This window comes from Lepisosteus platostomus, chromosome 4, assembly GCF_059453375.1.
Source record: "Lepisosteus platostomus isolate fLepPlt1 chromosome 4, fLepPlt1.hap1, whole genome shotgun sequence".
NCBI lineage: Eukaryota > Metazoa > Chordata > Actinopteri > Semionotiformes > Lepisosteidae > Lepisosteus > Lepisosteus platostomus.
In genome coordinates, this window is record NC_142614.1 from 53,719,904 (window position 1) to 53,736,712 (window position 16,809).

The 16,809-nt window shown below is 35.0% G+C and overlaps 1 protein-coding gene and 1 long non-coding RNA gene across 4 annotated transcripts in view; one reads left to right on the forward strand and one right to left on the reverse strand.

Moving 5' to 3' along the window:
• The window catches only part of LOC148673430 (uncharacterized), a 399,373-nt gene that overhangs the window by 170,804 nt on the left and 211,760 nt on the right, over window positions 1–16,809 (forward strand). The window lies entirely within an intron of this gene.
• The window catches only part of snx24 (sorting nexin 24), a 46,114-nt gene that overhangs the window by 1,580 nt on the left and 27,725 nt on the right, over window positions 1–16,809 (reverse strand). For all 3 annotated transcript variants that reach the window (XM_088629868.1, XM_088629870.1, XM_088629869.1), the window contains exons 4-6: window positions 2,793–2,887; window positions 2,667–2,699; window positions 1,193–1,257 (exon numbers count right to left, since the gene is read on the reverse strand). In XM_088629868.1, coding sequence (XP_088485994.1) covers window positions 1,193–1,257; window positions 2,667–2,699; window positions 2,793–2,887 — 193 coding nt within the window. The remainder of the gene's footprint in view (window positions 1–1,192; window positions 1,258–2,666; window positions 2,700–2,792; window positions 2,888–16,809) is intronic.

Genomic DNA, 16,809 nt, shown 5'->3' on the forward strand with positions numbered 1-16,809 from the left:
TGTCAAGTGTTTCAATTTATATCTGTTCTCGGGTTAATAAATGTCCAGTCAACTGAAGAAATCTTTAATGTTAGCGGCATGTGTCCTGTCTCTGGATACAAAATAAATAAAATGGCAAAATCAGGCAGTTAACTTTAATTGGACTCTGCCAGAAGTGTAAAGTGTATGATTAGATTAAATCATAAAATACAGGACAATTCATTAGTCGGTGTTGAAAATTTCCCCTTGAATGGTACAGATATGAACCTGATGGCAGTGGGTAAACAACACTGGGCAAAAAGGTCAGTCTGAGAAGAGAAATATCAGCAGGAACATCCACCAAATGTTTAGACTGAATACAGTACATTCTATCACTGTTTTTTTTATTTTTGAATGTACAACAGACTTTTTAAAAATTCTTATACAATATATGCTTTCAAAAGGATGATTAGCAAAAATCTAGATTGCTTAGCACATACCTGGTGGCTCTGAGAAATTCACATATTAGGATTTGAGGCAAATGAAAGCATCAATGGACATGGGCAAGTTACTATGGGCAGTACAGTGGCACTGGAGTTAATGCTGCTGTTTCACAGCTCTTTGATCCTGGGTTCAACTCTTTGTAGAGTTCAAATTTTACTTCTGTATCTGTTTGGTCAGTTCCAAACCTTCCTACTAGTGCAAACACAAGTGTTATTATTTGCTTTCAGTGTAGCTTTGCAATATCCCCTTTTAATATTCAAGCATCGTTCCTCCATTTTGATTCCAGTTTCAGAAAACGTACTACTGGTGCTCTGGTGCTGGTAAAAACAACTGGTGCTCTAAATTCTTTTTTCTAATTGCACACCTAGTGATGGACTGGTGTCCTGCCCAGGGTGTGGGCTGCCTTTTGCCCTTTGCCCTCTGGCTCACTACCAGCCTTAAGTATAAAGCAGCTACAGAAAATGGATCAATGGATGGAGTTTACATAACCAAGAGAAGGCATTCTGCAATCAGAAAGCAAATCTGAATATTCTTGTCATTTTTTAACAGAATAAAAAAAGGACTATGAAACACATAAAAGTTAATGAAATAAAAAGCTGTAATTTTGCTGACATGTTGCAGAGGACATGTATTCACGTCACTCTCTAAGGCAAGGGCCTCTCTTTAGCTGGTTTATGTGATGAAGGGTGTAACTAGTAAAGAGCTGTTAAAGGATGACAGCTTTCATTACCATCAGCTGCAGGCAAGACATACGGATCCCTTAGGAACAGCAGAACCGGCTGGTGGGACAGTTTACTGGAAAGGTCAAGAACAGGAATGTCAGCACCAGTGGACGCTAAACAGAAAATACCTCAAACTCCATGTGATAAAGTGAGGCAATCAATCTGCGTGGTAAGAAAGTGACGCAGGCTGTGTGGTTTTGAACATTTGCGAAGCCAAGCATAATTCGCTCAAACACCATGAAACCATTTTATTTTAATTTTGACATGCGTAGTTGCAACGCTCTCTAATGCCATACGGGGCAACTCTTTGATTAAGTATGTGATTATATAGCCTTATATAAAAACTAATACCACAGCATCCTTCTGCTTCTACTTATTGTGTAACTATACATGACATTTTCCTGGATGAAATGGATATCTTACAGCACTTTTTCCTTTTCAAACAGCACATACAGTATACAAGAGGCACAGACTCCTGTTAGCAGCCCATAGTGGTGTATGAGGTTTTTTAAGGGCTTCAGTGTTAATTATCTTCATCCATGTGGTCTGATGCAATTACATGGCAAGTTCAAACCTAACAAACTGTTAAAATTATGTCTGAATACTTTGTTGTTCTTTGGCCTTTTCATTATTTATGCTATAGCAATGTGGATATTTGCACCAGGATACTAAATGCAATTAATTTACTTTTAAAAAAACACAAAATTGAAGATTACTCTGACATGAATTCATTTTATGGAGTTGACTATTTACTTGTACATTTTTCCAATTTACTAAACAGTGTTGAATTGTTGTGTTCTGTATTGTTCAAGTTGTGTTGTTTTCAGTTTATGTGCAGTTAACTAACAGTCTAAATTATTCTGTTGCAATTTTTCCTTGTCCAATGTTTTCAGATGAAAAGCTACTGAATCCTGTTCACATTGTCTCCTGGCAGAACATCTACACAGGAAAGTAATCAGCTTCCAAAATGTTAGCATATTATTATTTTATTTCAATCTTAATTTAAGTTTTGAGATTTCAAAATCAATTAGAAAGTGATATTAGATCATCTCTCACATTATTTAGCACAAATCCTGCTGCTACACTACATGTCATCTGGAGATAATCACTGGTTACATCAGAAGACCCAAAGGATGTGACTAAGTCTCACATATTTAAATTATTACAATAAATTTTATTTGCTGAAGGAACAAAGTTTTTCAGAAAGTTCTTCTGGCCTTTGTAGAAAAGGCCAGAAAAATTAGGTTTAAGGGAATAAGATGAAAGAAAAATAACTGGTGAATAAGTAGGCAAAACAGGAGGTTATACACATTTTAAGCTGCAGCATATTGTAAAGGACAAACTAAATGATTTTTAATGTAAACACATTATTAAATAAACCTTTTCTTGATTAATCCCCAAGGTATTAAATATAACATGGACCATAACTTGAATGCTTTTTCCAGGTTGGCTAACTGCCTGAAACACATTCAGTATACATACCTTGATTCTTCTGTTTCAGTTTCATCAAAGGATCTGGAACAGTAAGAATTCATACAAATCATAATCAATTTAATTTGGCTTATGAAAAGACAACTTTTAAAACTATATAAAATCCTAAAACCTTACCCACAACTCTCTGTTTTTGGCAAAGAAGGAAAGTGGCGAATGTTAAGGAAATCGAGAAATATCTTTGGAAGAACTTCATTCTCTGTGATTATAGTCTGTAAAACAATAATCAGAATAAAAAACAATATCATTAAAATATGACATAGGCTACAAGACTCGTGCCTTGATATTAATAATGTATATTATAATAATGTGTATGATGACTTTATGAGAGAAAAATGTATTATTGTCAGCACCATTCAACATCCTGAGGTTGCTTGATTACTCTTGGAAAACAATTAGCCTTAGATGTTTTCACCTTCGAAGATAATTTTAATTCCTTTTTCCCCTCTATACAGTAAATCCCTGACCACTAATGTACATTAATTTGGACAGAGGTATGGATTCCAACATTCAAGTCTACCAGTTCATAACAACAGATTAACAATACAAACAAGATATTATGTGATTTGAAAACACCCATAGCTATAAATGGTGAAAGGAAAGGTATAATATGCTGTATCATATTCTATTCAAGTGAAATGAATCTATTAAGGTTTTCATTAAAGAGAAATTAATCAGATGCATTGGATCAGTTACAAAATCCACAAATCAACAAATACATTAGCCAGCATACAGTATGCTTAACAAGGTTCTAAACAAACACATTGGTATCAAATCAAGCTCAGATGTTCCAATCAGAAATAACCCATTTGAATTGTATCAATACATATTTTGTTTTTGAATTCCAGTCTCTTGATGAGGGGTAAATAAAAATAAGCTACATCTTTTCTGTTTCTTCTTTTTTGCAATTTCGGTATCATCTACAAGGTCCAGTGAATGCAGACCTACACATCGTGGAGATCAGTCACACAGTATTGGAATTGCAACAGTGGGTTCCAAGGTTTTGAGGTCATTTTTAATGATGTCAGGTGGCAATATGAAATGTGGGCCTGATTTGTTGATTTGGACCTGGCATATCTTGCAATTTACAGTTTGATTTCCACTCAACATTGCAAATGCTGCAATGAAGTCTCCAGAGTACTGTGAATGAAGCTGAGTGGCACCATTCACATTCAGACAGTCTAACAAGCTAAATATCTACCTGTCTTTGAACAACTAGTTGGAACCCTATTTATTGCTTAAACAATGCTTTAAGCAAGATTTCATCCCCTTTTAGGTTTAAAAAATATGTCTCCCTGTAGATTTTATTGATCGCCTACACGCGCTTGTGCAGTGGCATCCTATATAACTAATTGTCAGAATCTTTTCTCTTTCTCTTTCAGTAGTTAAAGCATAGTCACAAAATTACAAAGGGACTTGTTCAGCCTTAACCTCAGCTAGATGCCATCATGCAGTGGAAAACAGTGCTAAAATATCACAGGATAATGCTGTCCGACAAGGGAGAGGTATAAACAGCGTAATGATTTCCCTCGAGTTTCTCTTCAAGAGAATTGTCACTAAACCCAGCATAAATGGTGACATATCTTCACTAAGGACACTGGGAAATCGAACACTGGCATTCTTTTTAGGTCCAAGCCTACTCATCAGCCAATTATAGTGGTAACTGAGGAGTTTGCTGAAAACCCAGACGAGAACAGTTTGCTAACCTTCTGAGATTATGATTGTGTACACTGCCACACAATTTCAACAGTCTTCAGAACTCTGAAGCCCCCGGCAGATTCTAATAAATGAATTTCAGATACAAGACCGAAGGACTCGCAGACTGCCAAACTGGCTTTTAAGTATTTTCTCAGCTGCTAACAATAACTCCAATTGTTTGAGTGACAAATATGCAATTGTCTTCAGCATTCTTTACTAAAATAAATACGGTATATTAACCAATCGCACTCTACAGCTTCTAATTTAAAAATGTGTCTCCTAAAAGATACAGATTGTATTACAGAATTTTACGTAGGTAAACCATCATAAAACTATTTACCTAATATAGTAAATTAAAAACGAGTTTTCTTAACAACAACTGAACCATTTTACTTGCATGGTATTTGTTTAATTATGAAGCTTAAACATATCAAGCAAGATCTCAATTACCTACCCAGCATGTTCACACAATGTGAAAAATGTGTTAATAAAATGGTACCATTAGTGGCTGTGGTGTATGGGTATTTAGGGTAAGAAATGCATTTTCCTATAAACATTAACCTTATCAACAATTCTTATTGCACAACCTGTCTTGTCTCCACTGGCTCACCATAAACATCAGCACAGTAAGGATTATGAAAAAGCCTATCATGTTAACCCATCCCCTAATCTGACTCCTTAATACACAAAATAGTGTAACAGCTTCATTGGTTTCACTAAAATTTATACCTAACTGTCTATTAGGATTGGGTTTGTTGTATGTTATCCATGTAAGTGATAATGATTGACAAAGACTAGAAAACTAAAAAGTTGAGTATCCTTCCATTTCTCCTCTGTTGAAACAAACCTTCTCTTTTTCAAAGTCACGATAAAATCATCCATTATTTTATACTTCAATATATTCTACTTACTAAGATCAATGTTGGACAAAAACTGTCAAATTAAAACAAACTGTAACTGATTTAATTTAAACAACACTTTAAATATAACATTCATAAAAAGGATGTCAACACTTTGTACTCCTAATATTCATAATGTAAATTAAACTGTATATTGCCTTATTACTGTATTTGTAATAACTTAAGAGTAATCTCTCTACTTGTGTGACTACTTGTGTTTACTTTGCAATTGATATAAAAAGTCTACTAACTAGAAAAAATTACTGTTAATGCAAAGAAGGGAAATGGGATTCTTCTAGACACAATGATGTTCTGTAAAATAAGATATATATATAAAAACTTCCATGACAGTAAAACTTTAATAAATTGAAGTATTTCTATTGAAATTGTATTAGTAATGAGCAAAAAGTCCAATTTAAATTTTAGATGAAATAAATGGTAAAACCTAATGACAAGTAATTCAATACAATAGAGGAGTACAGCTTCTTTTTTAACCCCTCTTGTACCCAGAACCACACAAGAGGTCTAGCAAAATGCATCTGTGAGGTGCCATTTTACAGCATGATAAGTTTTCTAGTTTGTCTTACTGCTGTTTTTCTTCCTATCATATATGATGGGTCAGTGAAAACTCCCTGGAGCCTGCCTGACATTCCCATTGAAACTAATTACTACAAAAAGCAGGTGTCCATATCAAGCCACAGCACAAGACTGCAGAGAGCCCTGGGAGTTCAGTGCACTTAGGGTTAATGCACTCATTTCTTAGAAACTTCGCCAGGCTTGAAACAATGCATATATAATCTGATTCACAAAGAAGCATGAGGGTAAATTGATTGATTTTGTTTTTAGAAAAAACACAAAAGCACAACCATATATATTAAAGAAATGGTTAAAAATACCAGATGCATGCTGTTTTCAGATTTATAAACCAATTTGTACGTCAACAAACATTTACTTTTTTATTACTCACAAGACTGCCAAAATGCCCTTCAGTCATTAACTTTAAAAAAAAATATGACATTATGTCTATGCCAGGTCTGAAGAAACTAACATCTACATATTTGTGAGCTAAGAATGAAGACCGCATGCTGTCCAAATGTGTGCGGAAGAGGGGGGAAAAAGGGACAGGTGGAGACTTTCTTCTTCACTGCCTGCTCAAAATGGCTCATTCTATGGATGCACTGCACAAAATTATTTAAAACTTCAAAGGAACAAGTCAAGTTAATCAACACTTCTCATCTAATTCTCTGTGGCAAAATAGGGAAAGCTGAAGAATGAATAGGGCTAAATAAGCATGCCCAGCTCTGCTGCCTCACAACTGCAGGAGCAAATCAATAGCAGCTGAATGCCATCTGCTTCGGGCAGCAGAACACCACCAAAAGTGTGAGCCATGCATCTTCCCGTATTGAAAGGTTATTTTTATGCGAGTAAACAATTCATCCTCTTCCTGCACGCTTGATGCTCATTTACCACATTAGATCAATACAATATGCAAAACAACAAAAAATTGAATCCTAAGAGTGGTTCTGATGCCAGCGTGATGGCTAATCGATATTCACACCACTCAGTCAGACACCAAGTAGGGAACGCTTCGTAGTGAGAAATGCAAATGATTTTAAGCTCCAATGCTAAAATTTAAAACATTTACTGGTTGCTTATAAATGAATATATACGGGCAGACGGACAGTATAGAGACAGCAAGATCAGCTCATAAGATGTCAATTTGATAGTAAGTTTATAAAGTGAAGTGTAAATTAACAAATGCACTAGCACCTTATTAGTCATACACTGTACAGTTTCGAAAACCATTCTTCTGAATCAGAAAGTATTATTCTTAATACCTATGGTATGGTTATATGTCAATGAAATGCTCTCTAGAAATACTATAAAAATAGGGGATTGTAAACATGATGGAATATTTTGAAATGTCACTTTACTAGATACTGCATTTGTATTTTTTTCCCCCAAGCACATTTCCATTAGTAATACATCAGCTTTTACATAAGTAAAGAATGTGTGTCACCATATCATGTGTCTGTTTGGAGGCATCATAGCTCTGAGTGAAACTATCCAACCTGTAGTAGTGCATAATAGAAAAGGCAGAAATTTCCAGTGCATGCACTGTTAACCACACTGAACCTGTTACAGCTCTAAAGGGAATTGTTTGCCTCTTATTAGATTTTCTACAGCACAGCCATAAGTGATAAATGTACTGCTGTATTCACTGTCAAGTTAATCAATGCTGCCAAAGTTTTGTTGACCTAACAGCAATCCATAAAGCGAGCTGCGTTTTCTGTCTCCCTATGACATCTCAGTCCACAGTGGGGCTATGAAGTCTGAAGCTTCTTCAAAAGGGAATGGTGTTTGAAATACTGTCTACAAATTGAAATACTGTCTTTAAAGCAGCCAATTGCCGTGATGCCTCGCCTGTCTAAGAAATTGTCTAAAAACCATAGTCACTCAAATGGATCCAGTTTGATGGTTAAAACACTGGCAAATCGATAACTTCACAGATGATAGAACCTTGTCAAAAAAAAAACATGCATGTGCCTTCAAAAAAAAACCCTTGTTTCCAGAAGTTACTGCTCTAAAGCATTAAGGAAGCAAACAATTCCAGGGAAATCGGTCTGGTGCTGAAGAGAAGTAAGGCCTTCTTCTCATGTGCGGTACTGTCATTCAGAACAGCTAAGCAGACAGAGGCAACTGCTGAACAGTCCCATAAAACAAATTGCTGCCACACTTTCACTAGCAATTATAGTCTTATGAAATATGAATTGCAATTGATTTTTCTTCCTGGGGTCATTCCATAGCATGTTTGATGCACTCCATGTATTTATTTGGACAGAAACCTGACATTTTTTTTTCAGTGAGATGTTAGAAACGTAATCTTTCTGCAATCACGAGTAATTCATTGTGGCTTCTCTTCGGTGACACTTTTCTTTCCCAACCGGGAAAACGAGGAATGGTTTGATAAAGGCACAGAATAGTACAATTACTGAAAAAGGCAACACAACCTGCCCAGCGAATACTGATTAACCTTTTTCATGCTGATGACAAATGAATTGTATCAACTCTGTAAGACTGCATTCATCAATGCCATTCTGCACTAAGTTCCCCATTTTGCTGAAAAATTACAAGTTTGTACTAATAAAACCAACCTTGCCACTTTAAAATGTAATAGAGTTTATATTAAGCCATCTTTTGACCCCTTTACATTCTTATTAACCTATAACCCACAAGATAATTGTTGGGGGGGGGGTACCCAATGTTTTTTTTTGTGGGTATCCACAAAACAGCATATGCTGCTGTTAAATGTAAAAAAATGACTTTTTTGGCATGATGTTGTCTTAATGATGAGTTAGGATGGGTAAAAGTAGTATTTCAGGTCCTGCAGAAGATACAGGTTATATTCTATGAGCTAAGCAAATTAAGACCTAAACCCAGATTTGGAGTTGGATCCAATGCAATAGATGCAATGAAAAACAGAGGTCCCCCTGGATTGCAGATCAGAGTTTCCCTGCACTAGTCACACATGAGCTATTTTGTCATTTCCCTTTATGTGATGGGAGTGAGTGTTACAAGTGTGTCTTACTGTGTGTATTTTATGGCTAGCTCTAAAGTCCTCATGTTTGAGTTCAGAGTAAAATTGACAGTTATTTCATTGTAGTAAGACATTCTATTCAAATACATTTGAAGGATAATAGATATTTTAAAAATGTATCTGCATCTGGTCTTTTTCATCAGTATTACCCTTTATTGTTTCCTTATCTATATCTATACAGCTGCATACAATGTTTGAATTTTTTACTCCTCTCCAAAAGGAGATATATTAAACAATGTATCTGATATGTTCAAAAACGTACCCCACAGCAAGATATGACTTTTGACTATCTCCACTACCTTTCAACGGTTTATCAACGTACTGTATGACTATACTATTTCTTATGTTCAAAGATGAGAAATGTCAGAATTATTAAATAATTACAATGCCTTGCACAATTCAGAACCTTGTACTGTTTCACACTTGCAGTCATGACACTTCAATTAATCTTGTTATATACAGTATAAAACCTTCTCCGCATATTCAAAGCAAATAAAGTAAATAGATTATATTAAAGGAAAATAGAAAAGTCATTATACCATAAGTATTTAAACCTTTTGCTGCGGCAAACTAATTTAAGTCACAAAATAACTTTAACCAGCCCCAGTTTAGATAGTTGATTTGCCTCTGTCCATGTGCAATTAGAGTGATTCTCATGATTTCAAAATAAACACATCTGTCTCTGTAAGGTCCCTTGGTCAGGTAGTGAATTTAAATATTCAACCATGAAGACCAAGGAGGTTTAAAAACAACTCAGAGATAAAGTATTTGAACAGCACATTTCCGTAAGAAATGGAAGGTGTACCTTATCGCACAGAAGGCATCTAGATCTGATCCTTTGATCAGCCAGCCAAGGAGGAAACATAGGGATGCAACTGTGACTTTGAAAGAGCTCCCATCAATGGCTCAGATGGGAGAAGATGTCCATGAGTCAACAATATCCTGGTCACTCTACAAAGCAGGTCTGTACAGGTATGTCATAGTGGAAAACCCATCACATAATAGTGATACTATAAACATATGGCAATGGTTTTATCCTCAGACGAGACAAAATTTGAACTTTTTGGTCTATGCTTGAAGTGTTATATCTGACACAAACTCTACATACTGCATCACTCAGGCAACAACACCCCTCAAGCATGGTGGTGGCAGCATTATGTTATAGTTCTGCTTCTCTTCAGCAGGGCCTGAGAATCATCAAGACTAAGAGGAACATACTGCAGAAGGAGCAAAGAATTGCCAAATCCTAGAGGAAAACCTGCTTCCAATCTAAAAAAGGGACAAACCTTCATCTTTCACTAGAACAAAGATCCAAAGCCACACTGGTGTGGCTGAAGAATGAGAAAGTATTAGTCACCGAACCAAAAACAATGTGTCTGCAATAACTATCAAGGGTGCTTCCACCAAATACTGGGTTCACCTGTCTAAATACAGTATGCAATCAACATATTTCAGTTTTATCTTGTTTTTTTGTTATATTTACTGTAACATTTCTTTTAGCAGTCTTCAGTCTGAGCATTAAAATTTTGAATAAATACTAAGTTTAAAAAGCATTTTGTAATTTCACAAAATGGCACACAATAAGTAGAGTAAACACTTTTGCAAGGCACTGTATTAAACTGTCAAAATCTCAAAGTGACTGTTGCAAGAGGACACTAAGCCATTACAGGAAACAAATAACTGCCAAATAACTTCACTGTAAATCACTAAACTTAGTGAAACAGAGTACTAGTCAGTCACCACTAGTACCTTTTTTAATTAACTTTGTTCTTTGTCCCGTAGTAGCAAAAGGGTATTTTACTTTTTATTTTGGGAAAGTAGTTTCAAAAACATTTAAACACTTGATCCCTGATTTTAATAGTGTTTATCATAGTTTTAATGATCTGCTTTCCCTGCTTCATTACATTGATTTTTCTATCTTGGTCTAACATAGCCATGAAAAAGGGTTAATAAATTAATAAATTCAATGATGTTGAACAAACATCTATATTTGATTCTAAGTAAAATGGAAAATATCAACATGCAAAAGGTCAATGATTTGAAATGGGTTACTGCACCATTTGCATTTAACCACAGTAGCTTTCTTGACCTTCAGTTTCGGCTAGAATTAATTGCATGCAATTAATCTGTTCTAGTATTTGATAGCTTATTTATCAGCTAGGTAAAGGCTGAATTAATGGGGCTTGCAAGATGGGGGTTCTTTTTAATTGGAAACATCACAGCGATTAGCACATTGCATGCTCTACCAATTAAGAACAATTTGGAAAAGTGGTGTTTTTGTAACTATTGTCTCCTTGATTAGATTTTAGAAGAAGCAGACAAAATAAATGACAATGCAATGCAATAGTACTGGTAAGAATAAAAACCCAACAGCCAAATTACTTACTGTGAGAAATGTACAATACCCTCATCAATTTCCTTGTTTTCTTACATTTGTTTCACTGTATCTTTGCCTCTTCAGTTAAAAGGCAATGTTTCTTGGAAAAAAGCTTCTTTCCACACCAGTCTCTACTCTTGAATCGTCTTGGAAAATAAACCAAATCAACACAAGAAGGAATTATTTTTCTTGATTAAGTACCCAGTGTCCCCTGGGGGACAAAACAAAGCAAACAATTAATCTTTTCCTATTGGTTCTCAGAAGCACCTACATTACTTAAGTGCAAGATAGCCTGGTACCTGTAGCAGGCAGCCCACAGTAATTAGACTTGGCCTGAAAATGAATGGACTCAAGTCAGAGTGCCTAATCTGCTGAGAGTTTCAATTTGACAGCAAGGTTACTCTGGTAATAGCCCCTGCTTGGGAAATATTGTTAAAAATTACTAAACAACAAGTGCATAATTAACAAGGCCTGGGATTTTATATATACTAAGTAATTGGAAAGAATTAGCAAGAGAAAAATACATTAATCTCAACTACTAACAAAGTGTTTAATCAAATTAAGCATGGGGGTCACTGTTCATGGCTGACTTAGCTGAGAGAACCTTGCCTCATTTAAAAAGATAAAGAAAGGAAAAGCTTTGTTGCACCTGTGTGCCTTCTGATATTGATAAAATGGCAAACACGGTAGAAGGGGCTGCAGAATTTAAAATGAGTCCTGCAGGTCACAGGACCTAGGCATTTTGACATAATGCCAAAGCACTAATTACTAAAATATTGTCGCTACACAAAACATACTGTTAAAAATATCTTCAGAGAAAATATTTTTTTAAGACCTTAATTTCACTCTGGATCATTATAAAAAGAGTGTATATATACATATATGCATAAATAATGAGAGAGAATACAGTACCTGGCTAAAGTATTCAAACCCTTGTAGGGTTTTTACATTATTGTTTAAAAAATTGCAATTAATATTTGTTATATATACACTATACTGCTACTTCACACATTCAAGGAAAACAAACAAAAAAGAAGCTAATACATAATTAACATGAAAGAAAATGTAAATAGTTATAATTGAGTAAGTATTCAAACTCTTTGATGTGGCAAATCTACAGTACTGGATATTACTTTAGGAGCACATAATTAACTTGCCAAGACACAAATTAGTTGATTGGCCTCTGTGTGAGATTCTAGTGGTTCTCATGATTTCAGAATAGAAACCGTTTCAAGAAATTTCAAGCAAAGACTCAACTATAAACACTAAAGAGGTTTCAAAGCAAGTTAGGGATCAACACATTGAAAGGCGCAGATCAGGAGAAGGGTACAAAAATATTAAATTCTCTGAATATCCTTTTGTGAACTCAATCATCAATAAATGGAAGGAATATTGTAATACCTAGATCACACCTTCACTTTAAACAAGCAGTCAGACAAGCATTACAATTGTTGCAACCCAGCACAGCACATTTCCAAATCATCATAATCCTTATAGTCAAGTGGTGGTGACAGCATCATGTTATGAGATACTTCTCCTCAGCATGGTCTGGAAAGTCTGAAGGAAAAATGAATGGAGTGAATTACAGGCAAATACTAGCAGATAAATGTATTTCAGTTTGCTGAAGAATTAAAGCTGGGAGAGAAAATTCACACCTTTCAAAAGGACAGTGATCCAAAGAACCAGGCCAAAGCCACAAAGGAGTGGCTTAAGTACAACAAAGTGAATGTCCTTCAAGTCCTGATTTAGGACCTGTGGACAGACTACAAAACTGCTGTCCATAAGTGATCTCTAAGCTATTTGAAACAGTGAGAGCAAATCTTCTTTAAAGAATATCCACCAAACTACCACTGTATAAAGTTGGTAAAGACCTCCCCAAAAAGACCTGCAGGTTTGTAATTGCTGCCAAATGTGCTTCCACCAAATATTGAGATCATGGGTCTGAATATTTATGCAATCAATATATTTGAGTTTTTTCTCTATAGTTTTTGGTGACATTTACTGTAACGGCTTATCCCTGAAAACCTTCACTTTGAGGTTTCAGGGATTTTTAACTTTGATTTAATCCCTTTGTAATTTGGGACAGCATAGGAAGAGTCTGCATATGTTTGCAAGGCATTGTACAAATAAAAAAGAATCTGAATTTTTTAAATGTCCTTACATTTTGAAATAAGGCCAAGATGTATAGATTCAATGTTTTGATTGGAATAACAATAAAAAACAGCAATAATACTGCAAAATGCAGTGTCTAAGTAAGAAAAATAATTCTAAAAAGGGTAGAAACTCATTGGATTAAAGTAATGGAGTAATGTACAGGTATATTACAGTTCTGGCTTTCCTACACCAAAATTCTGATAAAAAATATCTGTAAGCTTATTAGCCAAAAACGCTAATCAAATGTGTTACTTGTTATTAATAACAGTTCAGAGGTGTCCTTTTCAATCAGCTTTACTTCATAGCAAGACCACCAGTGCCAGTTGCAGAACCTATTGATAAATAACAGACTCAGGATATTGTCCTACATTCACATGCTTGCTCTACAAACCTGTAGACTCTAGAGAATGTGAACACAGCTGATAGAAACAATGATGGATTTCAGTTATTAGCAGATCAAAAAGATGGATGGTATTCTGCTTTCCCCAATCAACATCATCATCTAGATCTATTTAAAGATACTCTGTGTGCTAATAAACTTAGTTAAGCCTTTGATAACATCAGAGCAGAATAATCTGCAGCATTACACTGCATCTGTATTGATCGATAAAATCACTTGTACGGTGAAGGCACTAGTACGCACTGACAATCCGAGTCATTAATATTATTTAACGCGGTTTTCACCGGCTTTAATGAGGAAGAAAAAACAGTTTATCTTGTACTAGATTTAGCATGAAATCTCTCCTCTGCCACCTTTAGTGGAAGCAAGAGGAGAAAATAAAAGATAAGATCACCTTGCAAGTTGCTTTCATTTTCTGTTAAGAAGTAAATGGTACTTTTTTCACCCAGGTTGGTGCTGACTTTAGTGGTGGATACATCCTTCTTGTAAAGCTCTTTGAGATCTTTCTGGGCAAATAGTATTATACAATTGTAAGGTATTAATATTTAATTTCCCAAGGCTCACTGTTTTGAAGTGTCTTAAGTAACTATTACATTTTCACTAATAAGGCATTATCACATGAAAATTGCTCATGTTTAAATTTTTATCCCAAAATAAACATATAACCCACTGTGCAAAAGGTATCTTAAACACAAAGATGAGTTAGAACATTATGCTTTTTATTGAGCATCAGCAATTAACAGCCTGCTCAACTGTTTTCTACTAATATAAAAACTTTGTATTACATTAATGCAGCTTAGTTTGGGTGAGAGGAAACCAAGTTGATAAGTTAGCAATCTTTAGCTCACATTGAACAGAATCTTCAAAAATATGATCACAACAACTCAAGTTAAACAACACAGGAGCTGCCAATACTACCTGTGTAGTACCCAATCCATCACGATTACGAATCAGATCTAACTGACAGGTGTTTCTTGTCATTTACCTTATTGTTCCTTTCTTCATATACTTAAAGCTAAAAGGCTACTTTTCTGTGCTACAAAATACAGATCAGAATTTAGCTTACAATAAACTTGCTAACATTTCAATACATTTCTGCATAATGAAAGAAATAAAACTGAGTGGACAGAGCAAAACAAAGCAAGATACAGGCTACTGAACCCATTCTAACGATGATTACTACTGCATGTAGCACCACGATTCTAATTTGTATTAATTACAAACAATGTACTGTATATGCATTTTTTAAACTGAATATTTTTTATCAAAACTAGAAAACTGAATGTTTAATTGAGTGACAGAACTTTAATGTCAACGTTCAATCCTATAAAGAAAAAGAAATAACTAAAATATGTTTATCAGGTAGGTATTCGCCCACCTTGGTGGAACAATACTTAGTGGAAGCAGCTTTGACTATAACTGCAAGTCTTTTTGAATATGTTTCTACCAACTTTGGACACGAGGTTAATGCAACATACACTGATTCGTCTTTGCAAACTTGCTAAAGCTCTGTCAGGCTGGACTTGGGATTGTTGATGAACAGCTATTTTCATGCACTCCACTGAGTTTCAATCAGATTGAAATCAGTTCTTTGGGCCACTCAAGGACGTTTACTTTCTTCTTGTTAAGGTAGTCCATTGCAGCTCTGGCCTCGTGCTTTAGGCTACTTTCTTGCTGAAAGGAAATTTTCATCCCAGTTTCAGATTTGAAGACTGAAAAAAGGTTTTATCTAAGATTTGCCTGTATTTTGCTCCATCCACATTATCCTCAGTCTAGACAACCTCCCAGTCCCTGATGATGAATAGCAGCCACATAACAGTGCAGCTACCACCAGACTTGAAAGCAGGGATAGTGTTGACTGGGTGATGCACTGTGTGGGCTTTGTGTCATGCATAACATAAAAGTAAACTATAGCATATCTACAATAACTTGGCCACAAAGAAAAGCTGGCCCATATGGGCGAGTTGCAAGAAAGAAGTATTACATACTGTATAAGTGCTAGCCACAAAGAACAGCACATAACCATGTCAGCACTATTCAAACTCTGTGGTGGCAGCATCATGATACTTCTCATCAGCTGGAACTGGGAATCTTTTTATAATCAAGGGAATACAGCATAAATCATTCGTGAATCCTAGAATAAAGCCTAAGGGATGTTATGTTAAAAAACATTCTCATTTAGAATATTTTGTACAATTTTAGTTATAATGTTAAAGAATATACTGCTGCTATGAAATCAAGTAATCAAAACTCTTAAACGCATTATTATACCCTGTGGGCTTTTTCAACAGCAAAACACAAACAAGAGGACAACTTGAAACTGTGCAAGGGCTTTTAAAACCAGCAACAGGACACAATTATTTACATAAATGGTGGTGAGAGTATATATACGTTGCATAACCATACTAATGAATCCAACTATAAAATGGGCCATATGGGCTCCCATTATTTGTAACCTTTCTTACAGTATACCCAGTACTGACTTATGGGGCTAAATACTAGCCTGGAATTAATCAAATATACTTTAAAAAACAATTTTTTACATTGAACAATCTTCAGAAAGATCATTGTAGTTTTGGTTCAAATTATTGTGCAAGACATTTGAAAGATTTGGACGTGTTACTGGTATTTCCACATTCATGTGGAACATTCAAACAAACATACCTGTTTGTTTCTGCCAGTCATTTTATTATAATTATATACAAAGTATTATTTTAGAGTTTTGTTGTAGTCCACATCACACGTGTTGCATTAAGCATTAAGCATCTATAGATGTAGTATACTGTTTATGAGCATTAAACAAGAAAAACTGGTCCAATATTTGGAATCCCGGGTAGTAAGATACAAACATGAAAACAAAAAACCTGTTCAATGTATAGCAAGTACATTTTCACCATATAGTGGAAATGAACATTGATTTAAACAATAAGTAAAACAGTAAAAACTAATAAAACAGTAGAAATTGTAACATTTTGGAAATAGTATACCAGTATTATTTTTTGAAATTA